At 38.6% G+C, this 20,339-nt stretch overlaps 2 protein-coding genes and 1 pseudogene across 6 annotated transcripts; all 3 read right to left on the minus strand.

Moving 5' to 3' along the window:
* LOC130414332 (uncharacterized) overlaps positions 1–20,339 on the minus strand; it is a 36,655-nt pseudogene that overhangs the window by 7,935 nt on the left and 8,381 nt on the right.
* LOC130414333 (histone H1-like) lies at positions 13,581–19,985 on the minus strand. 5 transcript variants are annotated; one of them, XM_056740188.1, is made up of 3 exons: positions 18,934–19,985; positions 14,680–14,844; positions 13,581–14,425 (listed from the first exon to the last, which is right to left on the minus strand). In XM_056740188.1, the coding sequence occupies exons 1-2, from the start codon at positions 19,569–19,571 to the stop codon at positions 14,724–14,726; spliced, it is 759 nt and encodes a 252-aa protein (XP_056596166.1). In that variant the 5' UTR covers positions 19,572–19,985; the 3' UTR covers positions 13,581–14,425; positions 14,680–14,723. The 5 variants fall into 5 exon arrangements, 3 of the variants coding, with proteins under 3 accessions (XP_056596166.1, XP_056596165.1, XP_056596164.1); XM_056740187.1 differs by having other exon boundaries at positions 13,581–14,578; XM_056740186.1 differs by having other exon boundaries at positions 13,581–14,452; positions 18,934–19,983.
* On the minus strand, positions 17,431–18,924 carry LOC130414341 (histone H2A-like). The gene has a single exon (XM_056740197.1). The coding sequence runs from the start codon at positions 18,395–18,397 to the stop codon at positions 18,011–18,013; it is 387 nt and encodes a 128-aa protein (XP_056596175.1). The 5' UTR covers positions 18,398–18,924; the 3' UTR covers positions 17,431–18,010.

Genomic DNA, 20,339 nt, shown 5'->3' on the forward strand with positions numbered 1-20,339 from the left:
ACAAAATTGACTGAAGCATACCACCGGTTAATATCACTTAACTTATCCATTGTAATGTAATGTTTACTTATGCCAATATATATGCAGTTTGTTTTGGATAATTTAGAAGAAATCTAAGCAAACAGACAAGGGTAAAGAAGGCTTAAAACAAACAATTTTATGTGTATTTTGGAAATGTCCTGTATCCATTAGAGCAAAATAAGACATGAAAGCAAACTAGACCAACATCTCAAAATGAAACAGTACATTAAGTGTCCTGCCTTAAACAATAACTTGATAAGTTTGATGTCAGACTCCTTATGTAATAACTATCCATTTTATATGTTGTGTATGCAGATAGTTCTAAACACCCCTCCCTCAAATGTGAAACAAAAAAATGGTTATTTGAATACATTTAACATTTTGTTTTGGAAAAAATAAAACAAATATGAGAAGTACCCTTTATTCCACATGAGCCCATGCCCCTCAAAATGTATGTGCACGTCCCTGCTCAACATCCACCGTAATGTAGAATATAACCAGGTAGAATATGATCTGACTATATACAAATAGTGAAGAATGATAATAACAAGAAGTTAATTAAATTAAATAGAACACTGACACTTTAAAGGTACAACGTGTAGGATTTTGAAGGATTTATTCACCTAAATGTAATATATAATACAAAACTATGTTTTGAGTGGTGAAGAAATACCTTACAAAATGAAACGAAATGTTTATATTACCTTACAATGAGCCATTTTATGTATATACACCGCGGGCACACCCTTACATGTAATTTATTAATGTGCACAGCCATGTTTCTATAGTAGCACTACACGGACAAACTGAGCGCGTTTCGTAAAACGAAGGATGCGCGAGAATATGTTCTTCTTCTTCGGCTGTTTTTTGGGGCAGCTTCAAAGCGACTACATAGAAGGATTAGCAGAAGAAGAGGAAGAACAATAACATCATTTACTTGTCGTGTTTTTTTGTAGAAATATAAACGGTTCTTTGTTGCAGTAAGAAGCAAAATTTGCGCTAATGGCGGACCACACATACTCTGCACAAGAGCCGTTAGAGCGTCAATCTGTTCGTTCAAAAAAGAGAAAATACGACGCAGCAAGGCGAAGTCGAGACAAAAAACGGCAGAAAACCCGGATAAACATCGGCATGGCTTTTCCCAAATGGAGGGCACTGAAGCGGGACAAGGGTTTGCTAAGCGACGCCGAAGTTGCCAGCTTTCTTCTGGACCGTTAACTTTGTCTAATTTACGCTATATAAGTGAACGTTTGTTTGATAGCTTTAGCTAATAGATGAGCATGAGCATCAAGTGAGTTTTTCTTGTTTTTAGCACTTTGTTATTGTACTATTATTCCTTTTTGCATGGCCGTGTGCAAATCAAGTTATAAATCATTTTTACAATCATAATTTGCATACATCGGGTGTAAATTATATTATAATACTGCTTAGCTTCTGTGCATACAAATGTGTAATTTAATAATTGATAGGATAAAATCCAAACTTCCACGTTGCATAATTTATCAGTAATACAGTGTCAACGAAGATTTGAGAAGATACAATTGATCAATTGGGGTGATGCCTTACTTTAGCATTAGCAAGCGGTTTAAATAGGCTGTATGTTACGAACCAAGTTACCGTGCCAAAAAATGCTATGCAAAATAAGCGAATACATCACTGACACAATGTTATACAAGTAACAATAATTTTCACTATAACGATTAGAGTAAATAATGAATTAAGTCAATTTAATTAATTTGTTTTTCTTTGTAAATAAACCTCGTCACTTGATTTGCAAAGGTTACTCTCTGCTGTCTCAGACGACGACATCTCTGTCCTGTGTCCGTAACTTCAGTGTGTTGTTCGCCTGTGAGATGTAGATTGCAATTATCAACACCACCGATAGTGGCCGCTATCATTTATTGAACCCTTTTGTCCTGTGACGGCAACCGTAGCTACTCTAATAGAAGGAGAGGATGGTGGCGGAGCTTTAGGTTGCAATTTCCAACTAAGCCAATAGTGGTCTCTGTTACTTACACAGTTCACCTTTAAATGTGATTCTCTGTAGTTTTAAAAGTTGTGTAAAGCAGTAAATGTGAAATGCAGGTGTTGTGTTGTGAACATGATCTCTGGAGACAGAGCTGATCTATTCTGAGAACATCAGAGTCTCTTCATCCTGTCAATGCAAATGTGATTTTCACACTTAGAAATAATTATCTCTCTATATTTTGTCATTGGAATTTAAAGAGTCTGTGTATGTTTTTATGTCACATTTCATAATTAAATGAGGATTTGAGACACATAAAACATATAATAGAGACACTCCTGACGAATTACATCTTCATTATGCTTCTGAGAGAAGATGAACTTTAGTTTATGACGGTAAAATACATAAAATGCATGATCACAAATAGAGTCAGACACATTGACGCAGCTTGGATTAGAAACTATAACTTCATACAAAATTAAAAGTACGTTTGCTGAGTTTGAATTTAAGAGGTGACTGGACTGAAACATTAAACAATGACGATCATGTTAAAATAATCTGATGTACAAGCACTTATGTATGAATGGACGCATCATCTTTGATAAAAGATTTCATAAATGAATTAATGTAATATGATTTCTGTTCAGATGATATTGTGTTTAGATCAGTGTGTGTCCCCGTGTGTGTGTGTGTGTCTATGTCGATGTCGATGTGTGTAAGTAGGTGTGCATATTGTGTGTGTGGAGCGTTTGTATGTGGGTGCGTGTCAGTCTTCTGTGTTTTCACCTTTATCTTGTTTTTACAGGTAGATGACTTTAGTTATTTTGCTTATGGTCAATATTTCTCACGTACAGCTGCTTTATAACAATAGAAATTGTAAAAAGCTCTATATAAATAAAGTTTTTTAACACTGTGTCAACACATATTTACTATTGATATAATGTGCACTCTGACAGTAATAATCTCCTGCATCTTCAGTCTGAACTCCAATGTAGGATTGCTGCTCTACTTATGAGAAATTTAGGAGCTTCACCTGCTGACTCTACATTGTATGATGATGAAGATTGTGTTGTGTTGTGTTGTGTTGTGTTGTGTTGTGTTGTGTTGTGTTGTCAGTCATGAAGTGTTAAACTCACAGCACTATAAACACTCTCAGAGCACTGAAGCACGTGATCACAATGCAAACTCACTCTCTACATTTACATCATTTATATTGAACTTTAGAAAACGTTGTTTTAACAGCTGATACATTTCATGTGTATTATCTTTTGATCATGTTTTATGGATTGACCTGTGATTTTGGACATGTTAATACACTTGTGTATGTGAAGGAGTGACAATAACATAGATGTCAACCTTTCATGTCTGAACGTATGAAATTCCTGTAATTGGGGATTCTCCAGAATTTTCTTGTATATGCAGATATCACATCGGATATCACATCCTTCATCTGTTAAAGTTTGGCATGCATAAGGGAATATATCTTCTCTGACATACATAAGCGAAAGTTCAACAAAATCTTATATGTGTGATGTGTTTATAGTACAGCTGAAGCGTTCAGAGGTTTTTGTACATTTGCACTATTCGTTTATCACTTTCAGCAGCGGCCCCAGACTGGATATTGGCAGTAAGTGAATCAATTAAATAATAATATAAATACAACAGTTTTATGCTTTTAAATATTAAATTAAATTCATTTTATTTATATAGAGCTGTGTGTGCTCCAAAAGCAGCTTTACATGAGAAAATAAAAAACAGAAAAACAGAGAAAGGTAAAACCAGCACATTGCATGTTGTTTATAGCCCAAGGAAGATCATTATAATAAATTATATATAATAAATAAATGATTTAAGTATTTAATAAATGCAGTGCCAACATTGCCGTGCTGTGGCGAGGAACCCAAACTCCAATGATGAATAAATGGAGGAAATAAAACTTGTATATATAAATATAAAATGTGATGACGGTTTTAGCATATTTATGTGGTTTAATAAGTTACTTTGAGTAGTGCACTTTAAACTTTTCAAACATGATCTATGTTATTTTTGTATTCCTTTAATAAATAAAGGAATACAAATGTATATTAACATGGATTACAACTATTTGCACAATTTCAAACATACTTAATTTTCAGATTTTGTTTAGACTTGTATTTGTTGTGTGCCAACTTTAATTGGGAAAATAGAGCATCAAATTAAGTAATTTTTGTTACTAATATATTGTTTTATTTTTATTTTATTGTATATATTGGAAGTTATACATTTGTAAACAATGATTTGGAAATAATGATCATTTTAAAATAATCAAAGACTTGTTACTTTATTTGATGCTAAATATCAACTAAACTTTACAAATGATATGTTACAAATCAGCTGGACTGTGATTCTTATATAAAAAGCCTGAAACATTTATCAATTAGAGTAACACATTATGTTATTCAATAAATTGCATTGTTAATTTACATTGCTGTTCTAAATGATTTACAATTGTTTATGTGTTAACATTTATGTGAAATACGAACTACATCTGCGTATAATGTGTTATTTCTCTTTTCCCATTGCGTGTTTATGTTTGAGCACACAAGGCAAAACTTTCCTGTAAAAGCTTTTGTAGGTAAAATTCACCAAATCTGACAAGACGTTTATTGAACATGTTGTGATCCTGGTGTGTGAATTCTCTTCATGTCACTACGTCTGTGTTTGTGTAATGTCTGCGTCACCTTCATGTTTCCCCTTTAGGCTTTTCAATCACCGGTTTCTCATCCCCTCTTCACCTGTAGTTGATCCCGACCATCATCATTATCGCTATCTCTAATTCCCTGCCAACAGTGCTGTGTCCTACGGCAAGACATCCAATCTCCCGACCCAAGTGATTCATCTGGGTCTCACCTCTCATGTGGCGCTTAACTACCGCTGCACTATACTGGACCTAGTATCCCAGATTTTCAACACGGTATATAATAAGCTAACACTAACTAACTATCCGTGCGTGTGTTTTTAGAACTAAGATTAAGACTTGTTGAATTGAATGAGGCAGAATATGCGCAAACTCCAATGCAGAGATTCAGTTTCTTATAGATAACCGTGAGATGAAAGAAGGCAAACAAAACAAAGCCAACAATTTAAAAATTTTTTTTTTGAGTTTTACTGATGAAAACATAGAAAAATGGTTTGTCATGTCTAAAAACACACTGTAACAGAAAAGATTAAACTTAAAGCATATGATGCATAAGATATGACTGTTTGTATATTGTCCATTTTATTAGCATGAAAGAATTCAGTAGACTTCAGAACTATCTTCACAGAAACAAAAATACTTTTAATTGTTCTGTCAAATTTGTATTCAAAGTATAGTTTAAAAAGCTTATTATTAATTTCTGTTTTCTCTCATTTCTTCTCAATTTATCTAACTTTCTAAGACTTAATCTAAGTGTTAATTTTGGACTTGTCATGTCATGGTCAGTTTAAATACATTACCTTATATTACAATAAATATTTAATATTAAATGTACATTTTTCGACAGCCTTTTATGTCTTTTTGATTTCTGTTTTTTGCTAAGACTGTTCTGGCCCTAAATGTTTAATGATTATAACTTTGGAAGTTGGCATGAAAGGTCTTAAAAACATTTACATTAATGAATTATAGTGCTTATAATTAAGGTTTTTGCATCAGTGCGTTCTTGTGTTATGTTATGAGGTGCGTTTTGTGGGCCGCTGCTGCTGCTGCTGCTGCTGAAGATGTCCAGGGCCACTTTTTTCTCTCAGTCCACCACTGCCCGGAACTGAAATTATAACGACAGACGACATGTTTACATGTTTTTAAACACATTTGGTCACATTTCATATCACACAGCTTTATTCACATTGAATTATGTAATATAAACATACAGGTTGTGTCCCTCCCATTAGATCAATAAATGCTTAATGGTTAGTCATCTTGTTCAAGAAATCTATTGCTGCTGTCAGTGAACAGTCAATCACATCACATCACTCTTAATACACACCCTTTCAGATGAAATATGACGCATTTATGAATGATCAAGGCTTTAAAAAGACGGCTTACATTTCTAAAACTGAATTACATTATGATCATATTTCCGTCTCCTTGCTTTGTAGAATCTTTGCTTACCCTGTTGGTGACCTGCCCAACTGTTCATGAGAAAATGTACTGAACCAGGGCTCCCAACTGTCACGCATTCGGCGTGAGACTCACGCTCTCGCACCATACATCCATTTTAAATGGATCACACCCACCAGTTTTTTCTGTGGTATTGAATTAAATTGGTGAATTAAATGCCCAAAAATCAAAATAAGGCTATGTTCACACTTGACATGTTTTTTGAAGCTGCCAGTGTTTTTCATTCCTTGGAGTAAACAGTGTTTTCAGTCCTGATAGCATTTTCTTACAATGCTAACGGTCGGTTTAAAAACTTGTCTGAATATGCTTTTGGCACAATTTGGACAAACTCCCTTCAAAGTGCGTTCAAGTGGTACTAAAATATGCCATGGAGAGATATGCAGTATAAACGTATATATATTGGATAAAAAGATTAATTTGGAAGCATATTTAGCCTTTTTGTGTGGGTTTAGGACATAGAATAAAATAAATTCCATTCCCCATCCTCTCAAAATACCTGGCATTACTGTGACAGGTACCCCATGAACAATGTTTTACCATTTTTGTAGCATAAGCACCAAAAACACGATCAGCACTTCAGATGTAACAATGGCTGCATCCAAAAGGTAGGAACTCAAGCCACATCAAAATTCAACATTTATATTTGGGGAAAAAATAAGACCGCTGCCCCTGAGTAGAGGGCATGCATTGACGCCACTTTTCCAAGTGAGCATGTCAAAACACCCAGCAAATTGGCTGAAGAGAATAGATGAAGCAAAGATACCGGGACTTAAACATGCAATTATTTCCTGAAATTAAAAGCAGCTGGACTCGATGTTGATCCTTACCACTTCTCTTCAACTATCACAGGGATCAAAGGTTCCTGGACACTGAAATGTTGCGCGGATTTGCGTTTCCTGATATTGTGAGCAATTTTGCTGAGTGTTTTGCCACCCAGGAAGGCGCGATCTGGGATGCTCAAGTGGATGTTTCAGTGGTAAACTGATGACACGTCCATATCCTTATCCTACACATGAGCGTTGATAAAACATAATTTAGTAACGAGAAATTCGTTTATTGCCACTTACATTAGAAAAAGAAGTCTGCCTTGAGCTTTTCCTCTATATTTAATTGATTTACTTTTGTAATTTGACCGTTGCCCAGCTCCCGTGGCATCATGGTTTGGAGAAGTGTCCATCCGATCCACACTCACGAATCTCGGCGGAAGTAGTAGAGCATCTGGGTATTTCTTGCCTACTGTTTTTTGCATACTGAGGTTTCGGACATATTATTCATGACTCATTTTCGCCTACCATATAGTATGGAAGTAGGTGATTTTGGACGCAGCCACTTGCTGCCTCCAAATTTTCATACTTATATGCACTAAAAGTATGTACTGTTTTTGTTATGGAAAAGTATATACAGTTAAGTGTGTAGCAAATCAACATGCACATACTGGGACATATTAACAGGAAACGGAAGTGACCATTGCGGCACATAGATCATTGGTTCTCAATCATTTTTAAGTACTGAACCCCTAGCATCTCAATGTAATTGTGAACCCCGAAACCCTAGTCCCACTCTCCATACCACCATTTGGTGGTATTCCACTCTGTGTTCTGGCTTTGTTTTGTAAGGACTCCAGCTCCCGTCATGCTTTGTCTCGTTATCATGTATTTTCATTAACTGTTTGTCCCTTCAGCTGTGTATAGCCCTTGTGTTCAATTGTGTATTAATGGACCTTAGATTTACCCTTATGTGTTCTGTTTGGATTATCATTAAAACACCATTTACTGCACGTGGATCCGCTACTTGCTTTCACTCAGCTCATCGTGACACTCAGATATCACGTCGTTGCAGAGTTTTTTAGACAGCCTGGCATTTAGAGGTTGAGATTTGATCAAATGGATGATTTTAACAGCGTCATTCAGAACTTTGTTAAATTTGGGGCATATTCGTTTTGAAGCTAAAGCTTCCCTGTGAATTATGCAGCGAATGCAATTTTGCGCGTAAGATGAAGCCACGAGACGCTGCGACGTCAATGCAGATGTGTGAGCTGCGCTGCCAGTCCAACGAGTGCTCAGTGAAAATCGGGTCCACGACATAAGTAATGTCCTCACCGGTCGTTGTGGCTAGTATTGGTTTACAGAATAAAATATGCTTGGTAATATCATCCGTGTCTTCATAGCGAACAAATGCAGTAACTGTGATTCGCCACTAAATCAGTTGACTCGTCTAATATTGTGAAATTTTTGAGTGATTTCGGGCACAAACAAGACATATTTAGACATATTTTGCATGCACTGGGCACTGGTCTTCAGCACACCACAGTTATTATGTCCCTGAGAAATACCTAAACAGTATTAAGAAGACAAGTTCTGGCGTCAGTCATACCTTAGGACCAAAACTGGGCATGTTTCGCCTCGTCACTATGGCAACAATCTACATTGAGTTTTGCTAAGGGAAGCAGGTCATGCTGACCATATGTATTGTGGTGGACAAGAAATAACTAAACAGTATCAAGAAGACTTGTTCCGGCCCCAACCATACATGAGGACCAGATTTGGGCATGTTGCGCCCCGTTGCTATGACTACAATCTACAAACAAGTCATGATAACCTTGAGATGAGAAGGTGCTGAGTGAGGATTATATAAAAATTCACAAAGATTTATTTTTATTCATTCATTTATACCTAAAAAGGATTGAGAAGTATTCACAGGAACAGTAGGAATGTAAGTTTACATGTCTATCAGATGAAACATCTGAGAACACATTTAACTAAAAATAATTGCATACGAATTAGTTTGTGATGATGATTTAATGATTTGATGTTATAATCACTATATATGTTCAATGATTATTCAAATAAATGCACTTTATGTCATTTTAAGCATGTTTAGAGCACATTTTGAGCACTTGTAATAATGTAAAATCCAGTGATGTATCTGAGGCCTAAAAACCAGAGGCCTGAAAGTTTTGATATGTTCTTCCCTCGTAAAATTTGATACTTTTCCACTGTTTATTGGACATGATCCAGCAGTTTTTGATGACTTTATAAGTATTTAAATTGTTCCCACTGAATTTATATATGTTTTAAAAATAAGACAATAACGAATGAACCACCGTTAGATACGTACCTTGTTGCCTATGAAATTAATGTGTCAGATCAAAAGCATCGGATGACGAAAATAAGAGATAACGTGAATGTACCTGATTGGTTTTTGAGGAGGACTCCTCTCAGAAGTTTTGCTATAACAGTAGGCACCAAGGCACTGGCTTTTAAAATGCTCCGGGGAACATCTCACTTTGTTTGATTCGAACAAATAAAGTTAACTCTTTGACACCTGGACCTTCTTTCTCTGAGAGATTTTTTTGAACAGCAAAATCAACTTTTGCCACATCAGTAATTGTAAAACAAAACTTTCAGCCCGCTTAAATTTTTACACTACCTGGCCAACGATATCCGTAGACATATCAATTCAACGGCATAAAGTGTCATTGAATAAAGGCACCGTTTTAATTGCTTAATGTGTTCTTGTCTAACATTGTTTCGGCTAGGATGGCAGCTGCTGGCAAAATTTGTTCCTCTGAAATTGTGTATGTTTTTTTAGATTTAGCCACAAGCAAAGATACCTCATATGATGCAGTAAGGGAAGAGCTGGACATCCGCGTCGTCACTTTTAATTTTTGTTGACTCTTATGGAACTCGGAAAGTTTTCTGCAAAAGTCTGCCTTTCTTCCTACACATAACAAGAGTTTAGTTCTCATATGTCATTGAAAATGAGATGGTTTTGTTGCGTTATAAGACAGTACCTCACCAGATAGAAAACATAGCAGCTTAGTCGTTTACTTGTGGTAAACCCAAACAATGTCCAGCTCTTTTGATACGGACATGTTTTTGTGTTGTCAACTGGAACACTGGTATTGTCCTGGCTTGTGTCAGGCCCACTGGTCGATGGCCCATCAGGTTTTTTAAGCCACCAGTCCATATTAGCTGCTCCAGTCTCGGTGTATTTCTCAGATGAGAAGACAACGCAATGTAAATGTTAGCTTTAAATTTGAATGATAAAAATGGCGGCAAATACGAAATTGCACATACTTAAAAACTAAATATTTTCAACTATTTTATTTGTTGTCAATGCAATACTGTATTTTATTGTATTATTAAAATTGCATATGTTAATACCTCATTTTTAAAACATTTTTAAAGGGTTCTACGGACTTTAAAAATGACACCACGGACCACTAGGGGACCTCGTACCCCCGGTTGAGAAACACTGGCCTAGAAAACATTGTGACCATTAACTGTTCCACACATCAAAATACAGCCCTTCTTTCTATTGAAGTATTTATTCATTCATTGTTTCGTATGTAATGTAAACTATGTGCTTATTTTTCATTTATTTAGTGACTCATCAGTTATTTAATTGTATTAATGCAGTGCACCGTAACCTGACTCCGCCTACTCGCGGTGAGTTGTGGGTAATAATAGCCGTTAGAGTGTGCGTCATTCTGCACTTCAAATGTCTACCGGACAACATACTACGATTTGGGACAGACTTATTCTATTTTCAAATACTATTTAGGACGGATAGTATGCGAATTGGGACGCAGCAACTGTTTCTCCATAAAAATAAAACTGTTTCTCCTTGGCGCTGAAACCAAAAGATGTCCGCTATCCGGTCCCCCTGCAACGAGAAATGGGTCTCTGCAGAACATAAACGGGTGTTTTCCAATTTATGGGAATTTTCAAACTGGGATGGGCGTTTTTCAACCATCCAATCAAAATTTACTGAAGCCCCAACGTATTGTATTTTTTTACGTTTTCTCGTGAACTATTTTATTTTGTCTTGATCACAAAAACAACCTATGATACATGGCTTTAAGGACTTATATGTGCATTCGAGAGAGATGAGTATTTTATATACAGTATTTCTAAGTCTCTGATACCTCCTTGTAAAAAAAACCTTGTACAGCTTTGTTATTTAATCTATTGATGTCTGCAACAATTCGATGTGCATTCTATTGTGTCGGAAGACATTTGGTATATAATTTATAATTTAGTCATTTGGCAGACGCTTTTATCCAAAGCGACTTACAGTGCACTTATTACAGGGACAATCCCCCTGGAGCAACATGGAGTAAAGTGTCTTGCTCAAGGACACACTGGTGGTGGCTGCTGGGATCGAACCAGCAACCTTTGATTTACCAGTTCAGTGGTTTAACCCTCTAAACCACCATCTCACATATAATATAATCTCACGTATACAACGTTATTTTTATTATTGGAAGTGTATTATTTATATAATACACATATTTTAACCACATACTCAAAGAAACTGTTAAACCTTTACATTTAGCAGACACTTTTATCCAAAATTGGGTAAACAATGGAAGCGATTGGGTCAAACATTAGGACAACAAAAAGCATAAGAAAAATAAAAACATGTCTCACAAAGCCTACTACAGTGTACAGAGCAAAGGTTAGTTTATCTAAGCTTAAATAAGCATTCTTTTTTTTAGATATTGTAGAAAAGATATAGAAATCAGAAATGATCAGTCAGGCACAGACGGAAGAGATGTCTTTTCAGACGATTCTTAAAGATGGCGACATAATCTGCTAATCTTGTAGTAGCAGGCAGATCATTCCAAAAATGTGGAACTAAACCGGAGAAGGTTTGTGAGAGTGATTTTTCACCTTTTTGGGATGGCAACACAAGACGTCGTTCGTAAGGATCTGGCAGGTACATAAGTCTGCATAAGTGAATGCATAAGTGAAGATATGGGGGGGGACAAACCAGTGGTGGTCTTGTAGGCCAGGAGCAGAGTCTTGAATTTGATGCGACATTCATGTTGTGTTCAAGACTTCTTGGATTTGGGTTGTTTCCCACCTCAACTCATAAATAATTTGTGGAACGGCGCTATTTTACTGTTTAACAATACTTGAAATGTTTTAATGCTACCAAATCATTATTAATATTAATTTTTAATTTTACAAAATACTTGTTACTAATTGTTAATAAATCCAGACGTTACTTCCGGGCTTGTGATGGGAAATTTCCAAATCCGTGGTGTAGTGTTTTAAACGCAGCATAATACAGATCTGTGCAAGATAGATGACAAGACATCTCTGCTTGTTGAGCAAAACATTTTGATTGTTGGCATCTGCTCATTGTATAGAAATATTTAATTTTAAACACAACATAATAACAACAGCACATGATTGCATCGGTAAAGTATTTGAATAGCAAGGTCTTTATTTACATTACTGACGTTACACGCATGAAAGAAAAGACACAGCTTTGATCACTATTGGCCAGACACTGTAGCCACAAGCCTGCTGACAAAGTCAAAACAAATCAATGTTTTAAGTGCAAAATTCTTATGAGTAATTAAAACAAAACTAATATCTAATACAAACTAATATCTAATGAAAAATACAACCAGCTTCTCCTCGTGCTGGTGTCTGTAACGCGGCTTCTCCTCGTGTTGGAGTCTGTAACCATAGGCGTAAATCCCGGGGGGGGCGGAGGGGACATGTCCCCCTCTATCCGAGAGTTGTCCCCCCCTCGATCAATTAAATTCTTTATTGTCATAAATATATTGATGTTAATCTAATCTAATTGCGTAATTAGTAGAAAATACAAAAGCAAAAATGCGTTTTAAATTTAGAAACTGTTGAGTTCCCCCTCCCCTGCCTCTCACAATGGTTTGGCCCAATGCCTGCTCTCCACGTTCATATCACCTGCGCATTGCAAAACACATTCAAGTCAGGTATGCGGCTCAGTTCATCAGTGGTTGTTGAACTCCAGTAAGAAGGATATTTTATTCACTTTAAATGAAGTGATTCTCTTTAATGTAGTTGATGCTGATTCATTAATACCTTAGTTGTTTCAGAAAATGCTGATTAACGATGCATTTTCCATGAATCTGCTATGTTAGCGATTTAAACGTTACTTAGCTAGTTAACATTAGCTTGTTAAATAGGACTTCACACACTGCAACTAACATTCATTGTTATATTTTAAGCGACCTTGCATGATGTGAACATTAACCGCAACACTTAGCCACCGATCCCGCCATTCAGGTCCCGTGTCACACACAGCCGCGAACATACCGGTTACAGTTTTGTGACGTTGGCACTATATCTAGCGTCCACAAAAGGTGCTCAGCTTTCATTCAGTTGGAGTGGATCGTTTCCTCAGCATCTACTGAAACTCGGGCGATTCATCATCGAGTATAACACAGAATTTAAGTTTGTTTGGGTACACGAACATGAACAAAGTTTGTTGGCGGAGCCAGCTGAAAGTAACAAGCACTCAATGATGTCGATGTACGTTTACTTTGTCAAACAATGTTGCAGTATAAATAAGGATAACATTTTAAAAGTTTAAAAGTGTTTAAAAAGTGACTCAACGTCAACATGTAGTATCATGGGTAGTTCCTGTCTTCACAACAAAGACAAAACATATATATAAATGGAAAAAAGCTTTATTGTTCACAATTTCAATTCAGTTATAATATGACTGCAAGTCTGCATGAAACACCTATAAACCTAATGCATATTGTCGCTTTGTGTCGTAGTAAGTACAATTTTGACTGTGTTATTTGTGTCCCCTTCAAAAATTGCTCTTGAGAAATTGTATATGTATTGTCCCCCCCTACTATTAAAAGAGATTTACGCCCATGTCTGTAACGCAGCTTCTCATCGTGCTGGAGTCTGTAACGCAGCATCTCCTCGTGCTGGAGTCTGTAACGCAGCTTCTCCTCGTGCTGGAGTCTGTAACGTAGCTTCTCCTCGTGCTGGAGTCTGTAACGTAGCTTCTCCTCGTGCTGGAGTCTGTAAAGTAGCTTCTCCTCGTGCTGGAGTCTGTAACGCAGCTTCTCCTCGTGCTGGAGTCTGTAACGCAGCTTCTCCTCGTGCTGGAGTCTGTAACGTAGCTTCTCCTCGTGCTGGAGTCTGTAACGTAGCTTCTCCTCGTGCTGGAGTCTGTAAAGTAGCTTCTCCTCGTGCTGGAGTCTGTAACGCAGCTTCTCCTCGTGCTGGAGTCTGTAACGCAGCTTCTCCTCGTGCTGGAGTCTGTAACGCAGCTTCTCCTCGTGCTGGAGTCTGTAACGCAGCTTCTCCTCGTGCTGGAGTCTGTAACGCAGCTTCTCCTCGTGCTGGAGTCTGTAACGCAGCTTCTCCTCGTGCTGGAGTCTGTAACGCAGCTTCTCCTCGTGCTGGAGTCTGTAACGCAGCTTCTCCTCGTGCTGGAGTCTGTAACGCAGCTTCTCCTCGTGCTGGAGTCTGTAACGCAGCTTCTCCTCGTGCTGGAGTCTGTAACGTAGCTTCTCGTGTCAGTGTCTGTAAATTAGATATGGGGTGGGTAGCATAAAGATGCCTTTTTAAAGCACCTTTATTTATATATGTCTGTGGACACTGACAGCAGTGAAAATGTCTCGACATCTGCCCACACCAAAGACTACAGCTCTAAATAACATAATTTACAAGATAGGTAAAAATGACATTTTGACAAGGTTAAAGATATATGTATTGTACAGACATTTCAGAAACTATGCTTAGACACTCACCTCCATATTCAACAGTTCTGAGTTTATGCCCAGCTGAGCCATTATCAGATGATAATGTCTTGGCTTGTAGATGTCAGCTGTGCAGAAAGGGCACGTGAATAAAGTGATATCTGCATGAAAGCGCTGTGGTTGTGGGACTTCACCTCTCCGCTGAATCGTAATGTGCTGGAAAAAAATATTAAAAAATTATTTCCCCAGTGTGTATTACTATAAACAATTAATTAACGTCTTTAAGATACATTTTTTTCATAGAAATTAGAACATGCTGAAAAAATAAGCAGCCACTATCTATACTGGTTTAATGGCGAAAGTCAAAAACAGACTAATCAAAGAGAATATCACGTGTTGGCTTGTGTAGCATTGGCTCATCTGCGTTAAGGGGAGGGGCTTGACAAGACAAGAGACAATAACAGAGTCGTTTACAGCTTTTTATTATGGAAAAGATAAGGAATAAATATGTGCATATTGTGAATTAATTTCGTGGTTACCAAAAAAAATCTTTTATAAGACCTTCACTAAAACATGGTAACCTATGTGGATTTGAAAGCATGTTTATAGATTATGGTGACTGAACCTATATAATATATATAACTTGCAGTGATATGTTAATCTGTTAAACTCCAAAGCCTTGGCAACGAAAAAAAATAATATATTCTACATGTAAACTATTTTAAAGCACACATAAAATAAGACTGAACCCTACAGATGAAACGTTTAACTTTATAATGTCTGCTATAATTTACACATATCGATCCACCACGATAAACTTGATCATATCTAAGCTAAAATTTGGAGTTCTACTCTTAAACGTCAGTGTGGATCAGGCATTTCCTCGATTGTCACAATAAGTGACCCGTTTAATTTATATTAAACCTGTACTATTCATGGCAAACAATTTTTGACAAAAAATCAAACAATCAACTGTGTAAAATCAATATCGGAAAATCTTTTAGAGAGAAATATGGGCGGCTCTTAAAAGAGCCTTTGGGTGTTATATCCTCGAGCGGGAGTTTACTTGGAGCTGGTGTACTTCGTGACGGCTTTTGTTCCCTCAGACACGGCGTGCTTGGCCAACTCACCGGGCAGCAGGAGACGAACGGCGGTCTGGATCTCTCTGGATGTGATGGTGGAGCGCTTGTTGTAGTGAGCGAGACGAGCAGACTCACCTCCGATGCGCTCAAAGATGTCGTTGACGAAAGAGTTCATGATGCCCATGGCCTTAGAAGAAATGCCGGTGTCGGGATGAACCTGCTTCAGGACTTTGTACACGTAGATTGCGTAGCTCTCCTTCCTGGACTTTCTACGCTTCTTTCCTCCCTTTACGGCGGTCTTAACGACGGCTTTCTTTGAGCCCTTCTTGGGCGCGGATTTGGCTGGATCAGGCATGATTTACTCCGAAACAAATCACAAATGTATGATTAACATGATGTAAGACTACTAGTATGTATTCTCTGCCCATGCAAATTTACAAAAACAATGGTCTCACTTTCTGATTGCTTGTCTTTGCAAACGTAGACTGGTTTCATTGGATGAGTGGACACATAAAAGAGCTAATCAAAGTCTTCAAAACTATAGCCACGCCTATCAACTCATGTATGAAGACACCCCTTGTGGGCAGTCCTTCCCGCTCTTTTTAATCTAATGTTTTCCAATACAAGCAATGTTGGCCGTTTACTTTTCAAATATTGATACTATGTGTTGTTTTGTTCTTTATTTTGCATTAAAGCGTTTATCAAGTGAATACATGTGAATGTTGGATAATAGTAAGAACGTTGTGTGTAATATGAGAGTAATGTGTCACTAAACATTACTGCTATCAGTACACTTGTCATTAAAGAATGTGGTTTATAAGAGAATTTGTATGTTTTCACAAATCCGTGCATCTAGTGAAATAATGACAGACCAACACATTACATTTATTTATTAGACACCAGAGCGACTTACAAATGAAAGTGTCAAACATTCTGTTATTCAGAAAATGGTGAATAGTCCAAATGTGTTTGTAATAGTGTCTACACCGGATCTGTAAAAGAATTATGGTGCAAACTTTCTTTTCTGCAATTTCTAAAACATTCATTTTAAAATCAACCATTCGTTGAAATCCATTTTGACAGGTTTGTGGTGACAGTGTAAATGTTTCGCTAAATTAGTTCAACGTGATTTGGTCTGATGTTTTTCTGCGACCATCTCCAAAGTTAAACTTCTTTCAATATTAAATTATTACTTATGAAAACTATTACAAGGGAAAAATGTCTCGATCAGTGGACTTGTGTTGGCTCTTAAAAGAGCCTTTGGGGTTGTTGTCTGTGAGGTAGGCAGGAGTTTAAGCGCGTTCTCCGCGAATGCGGCGTGCCAGCTGGATGTCTTTGGGCATGATGGTGACTCTCTTGGCGTGGATAGCGCACAGATTTGTGTCCTCAAAAAGGCCGACCAAATAGGCCTCGCTGGCCTCTTGTAAGGCCATGACAGCGGAACTCTGGAAGCGCAGATCGGTCTTGAAGTCCTGAGCGATTTCTCTCACCAGACGCTGGAAAGGCAGCTTACGAATCAGCAACTCTGTGGACTTCTGGTAGCGGCGAATTTCTCTCAGCGCCACGGTACCGGGCCTGTAACGATGAGGCTTCTTCACGCCGCCGGTGGCTGGAGCGCTCTTACGGGCTGCTTTGGTGGCGAGCTGCTTCCTCGGCGCTTTGCCACCGGTGGACTTACGAGCGGTCTGTTTAGTTCTTGCCATAACTGGAGTTTCAGCTTTTCGCCGTTAAACGCAGAGACGAATATGTAACTTTACTCTGCTGGCAGTTTATATAGGTTGGTCGCACTAGAGCTCAGAGCGTGTCAACAGAGCACTGGCACGTGATTGGATAATGTGTTGACGTCTACAGCTGGCCAATGGGTGTGCGTTTCCCGTTTTTCAAACGAAATGCAGCAGCAGCTTGCGGTTCCCGCCCAAATCCCTTTATTTAGATTTGTCACATTAAAGCGCCTTTTACTTCTTATTATGGATCAATGTTTTTTACGGAAATACGTGTACAACACATTGGAACATCATTTAGACATCTCTCGCAGCAAAAGTCGAGTTGATAAACTCTGTAATAATTTCCCTAACGATCCTGTAGCGCTCAATCACAACCAAATGTGACCATGTTTAAACCAGCCAGACCAGTCACTGTCCAACACAAACCGTAAAGGCAATTTTTGAGATCTGTTTTTCTAGCTTTGTGTAAATTCTTGCCTTAAACATTCGTCGCTAAAGAATAAAATCGCTCTCTTTTGGTTCGAGTGGGTGGCTCTTAAAAGAGCCTTTTTTTAATCGATTCCGGAGAAAAGTCGTTTACTTGGCCTTAGCGGGTTTGTCAGTCTTCTTGGGCAGTAAAACCGCCTGGATGTTGGGCAACACACCACCCTGAGCGATGGTCACGCGGCCCAGAAGTCTGTTCAACTCCTCGTCGTTACGCACGGCGAGCTGCAGATGGCGGGGAATGATTCGACTCTTCTTGTTGTCCCGAGCGGCGTTTCCAGCCAACTCCAGGATCTCAGCGGTGAGATACTCGAGAACAGCGGCGAGGTACACTGGAGCTCCGGCACCGACGCGTTGAGCGTAGTTACCCTTGCGAAGAAGCCTGTGAACACGGCCAACGGGAAACTGAAGACCCGCTCTGGATGACCGAGTCTTGGCCTTCGCTCTTGATTTGCCGCCGGTTTTACCTCTTCCACTCATTGTTGCACAAGTTGAGGGGTGCTTACGGTAATAGACACACGAAAGAAATTTAACGTGGAGCCTGTGGTTTCCAGCATTTATACGTACATTTCGTTCGCCTATTGGTTGGCGTCTGTGAAAAGTTTAAACCAATCACTGAACTTCCCTCCAAACGCCAAAGCCCGCCCATTTCTTCCCTCTCCCCACATTGTTTTCGTTTTTGATGTTTCCTTCGCCACTTTATAGCGCAGAAGTTTACATTAAATCTTCTATTTGTGGGTTTTTGAGGCACGTTTTTCGGAAAACAATAGTGTGAACAAAAGCAAACATTCATGCTGACAACACAACGTAAGATGTTTCGAGGATAATGAATTAAACAATACTGACGATAATAGCCTATGAACGTAATTTTAAACAGATTTCTCAGCGTATTTATTTGTTAAGAACACAACCATGATAATATAAACATATCTCTGAAACACTGCTCTTTAGTGGGCTGGTGGGTGGCTCTTAAAAGAGCCTTTTTTTTAAATGGAAAGTCTGGAGAAGGAATTTACCTCTTCTTCGGGGCGGCCCTCTTAGGCTTAGCCGCTTTAGGCTTTGTCGTCTTGGGTTTGGCAGCCTTGACCTTCTTGGGGCTTTTAGCTGCTTTCTTCGGACTCTTGGCTGCTTTCTTGGGGGTCGCTAGCTTCTTCACCTTCTTGGGGCTCTTCGTTGCCTTTTTAGTGGCGGTGGCAGCAGGTTTCTTTGCCTTCTTTGGAGATTTCTTTGCGGCGATCTTCTTTGGCGCTGCAGTCTTGGGCTTCTTGGCAGCAGCAGCAGCGGGCTTCTTGGCTGCGGGCTTCTTTGCTTTAGGAGCGGCTTTCTTCGCTGGCTTCTTTGTCTCGACTTGTTTTTTGTTGAGTTTGAAAGATCCAGAAGCCCCGGTTCCTTTGGTCTGGACCAGAGTGCCTTTAGTCACCAGACTCTTGACAGCGATCTTGACGCGGGAGTTGTTCTTCTCCACGTCGTACCCCCCGGCAGCGAGAGCTTTCTTCAGGGCGGCGAGAGACACGCCGCTCCTCTCCTTGGAAGCCGACACAGCTTTGACGATTAGTTCGCCCACGCTCGGGCCGGTTTTCTTAGCTTTCAAAGCAGATTTCTTCTTGGGCACTTTGGCCAGCGGAGCGGCAGCAGCTGGAGCGGTTTCTGCCATTTTTCTTCCGGATGAGTAGCGTCACAAGATCTGTAGTAGAGCAGGAATGAGAAGCGACCGAGAGCGGCGCTGCATTTTTATAGAACACATGAGAACCGTACAGACTCAACTGGCCAGATCAGCGTCTTTGTGCCTCCAGGACCCGTTGACTCGTGTGTTTTCTCCACTTACATTTACAAGAAAACTGGACTCCTTAACCCCGTTTGCGTTTTGAACACAATGTCAACACAGAGCAGAGGTGCGGAGCTCTATCTGGAAGCTAAAACACACGGTCATTTAACGTTTAATTTTGCATTTTCGGATCAAATCTGAGAGCAGCGTCAGCCACTGGATGAAATCGCGAAGGATTTTCTTGTTATTTTTGTGTTGAATATTTTGTGAAAAGCTTTCGCGCGTCTTCTGTGTGTTTAACAGACACCTGAAAATCACTCAAATTAAATAAACATCATTGAGGGTCTTGTGAAGTCTCATTTATTTGAGTTATTGTGGCCATATTGAAGCACACGCGCCACACAGAGGCGTCTCTAACAGATGCATCTTATTCATGTATTTGCTAAAGGCGATTAGGAATAAATGCAATGGTGTTCACGGACTTTAATCAAGATGTAAAAGTTGGCAATGATAAAACGTGTGTACATTCAAGTGACAGTTCACCCCAAAAAATGGACATTCTGTCATCATTTACTCATCATTTCAAACGTGTTTGACTTTCTTCTGCAGAACACAAAATAATATATTTTGAAGAATGTTGTATTCTAAATATATTTT

Source organism: Triplophysa dalaica, chromosome 24 (genome assembly GCF_015846415.1).
Source record: "Triplophysa dalaica isolate WHDGS20190420 chromosome 24, ASM1584641v1, whole genome shotgun sequence".
Lineage (NCBI taxonomy): Eukaryota > Metazoa > Chordata > Actinopteri > Cypriniformes > Nemacheilidae > Triplophysa > Triplophysa dalaica.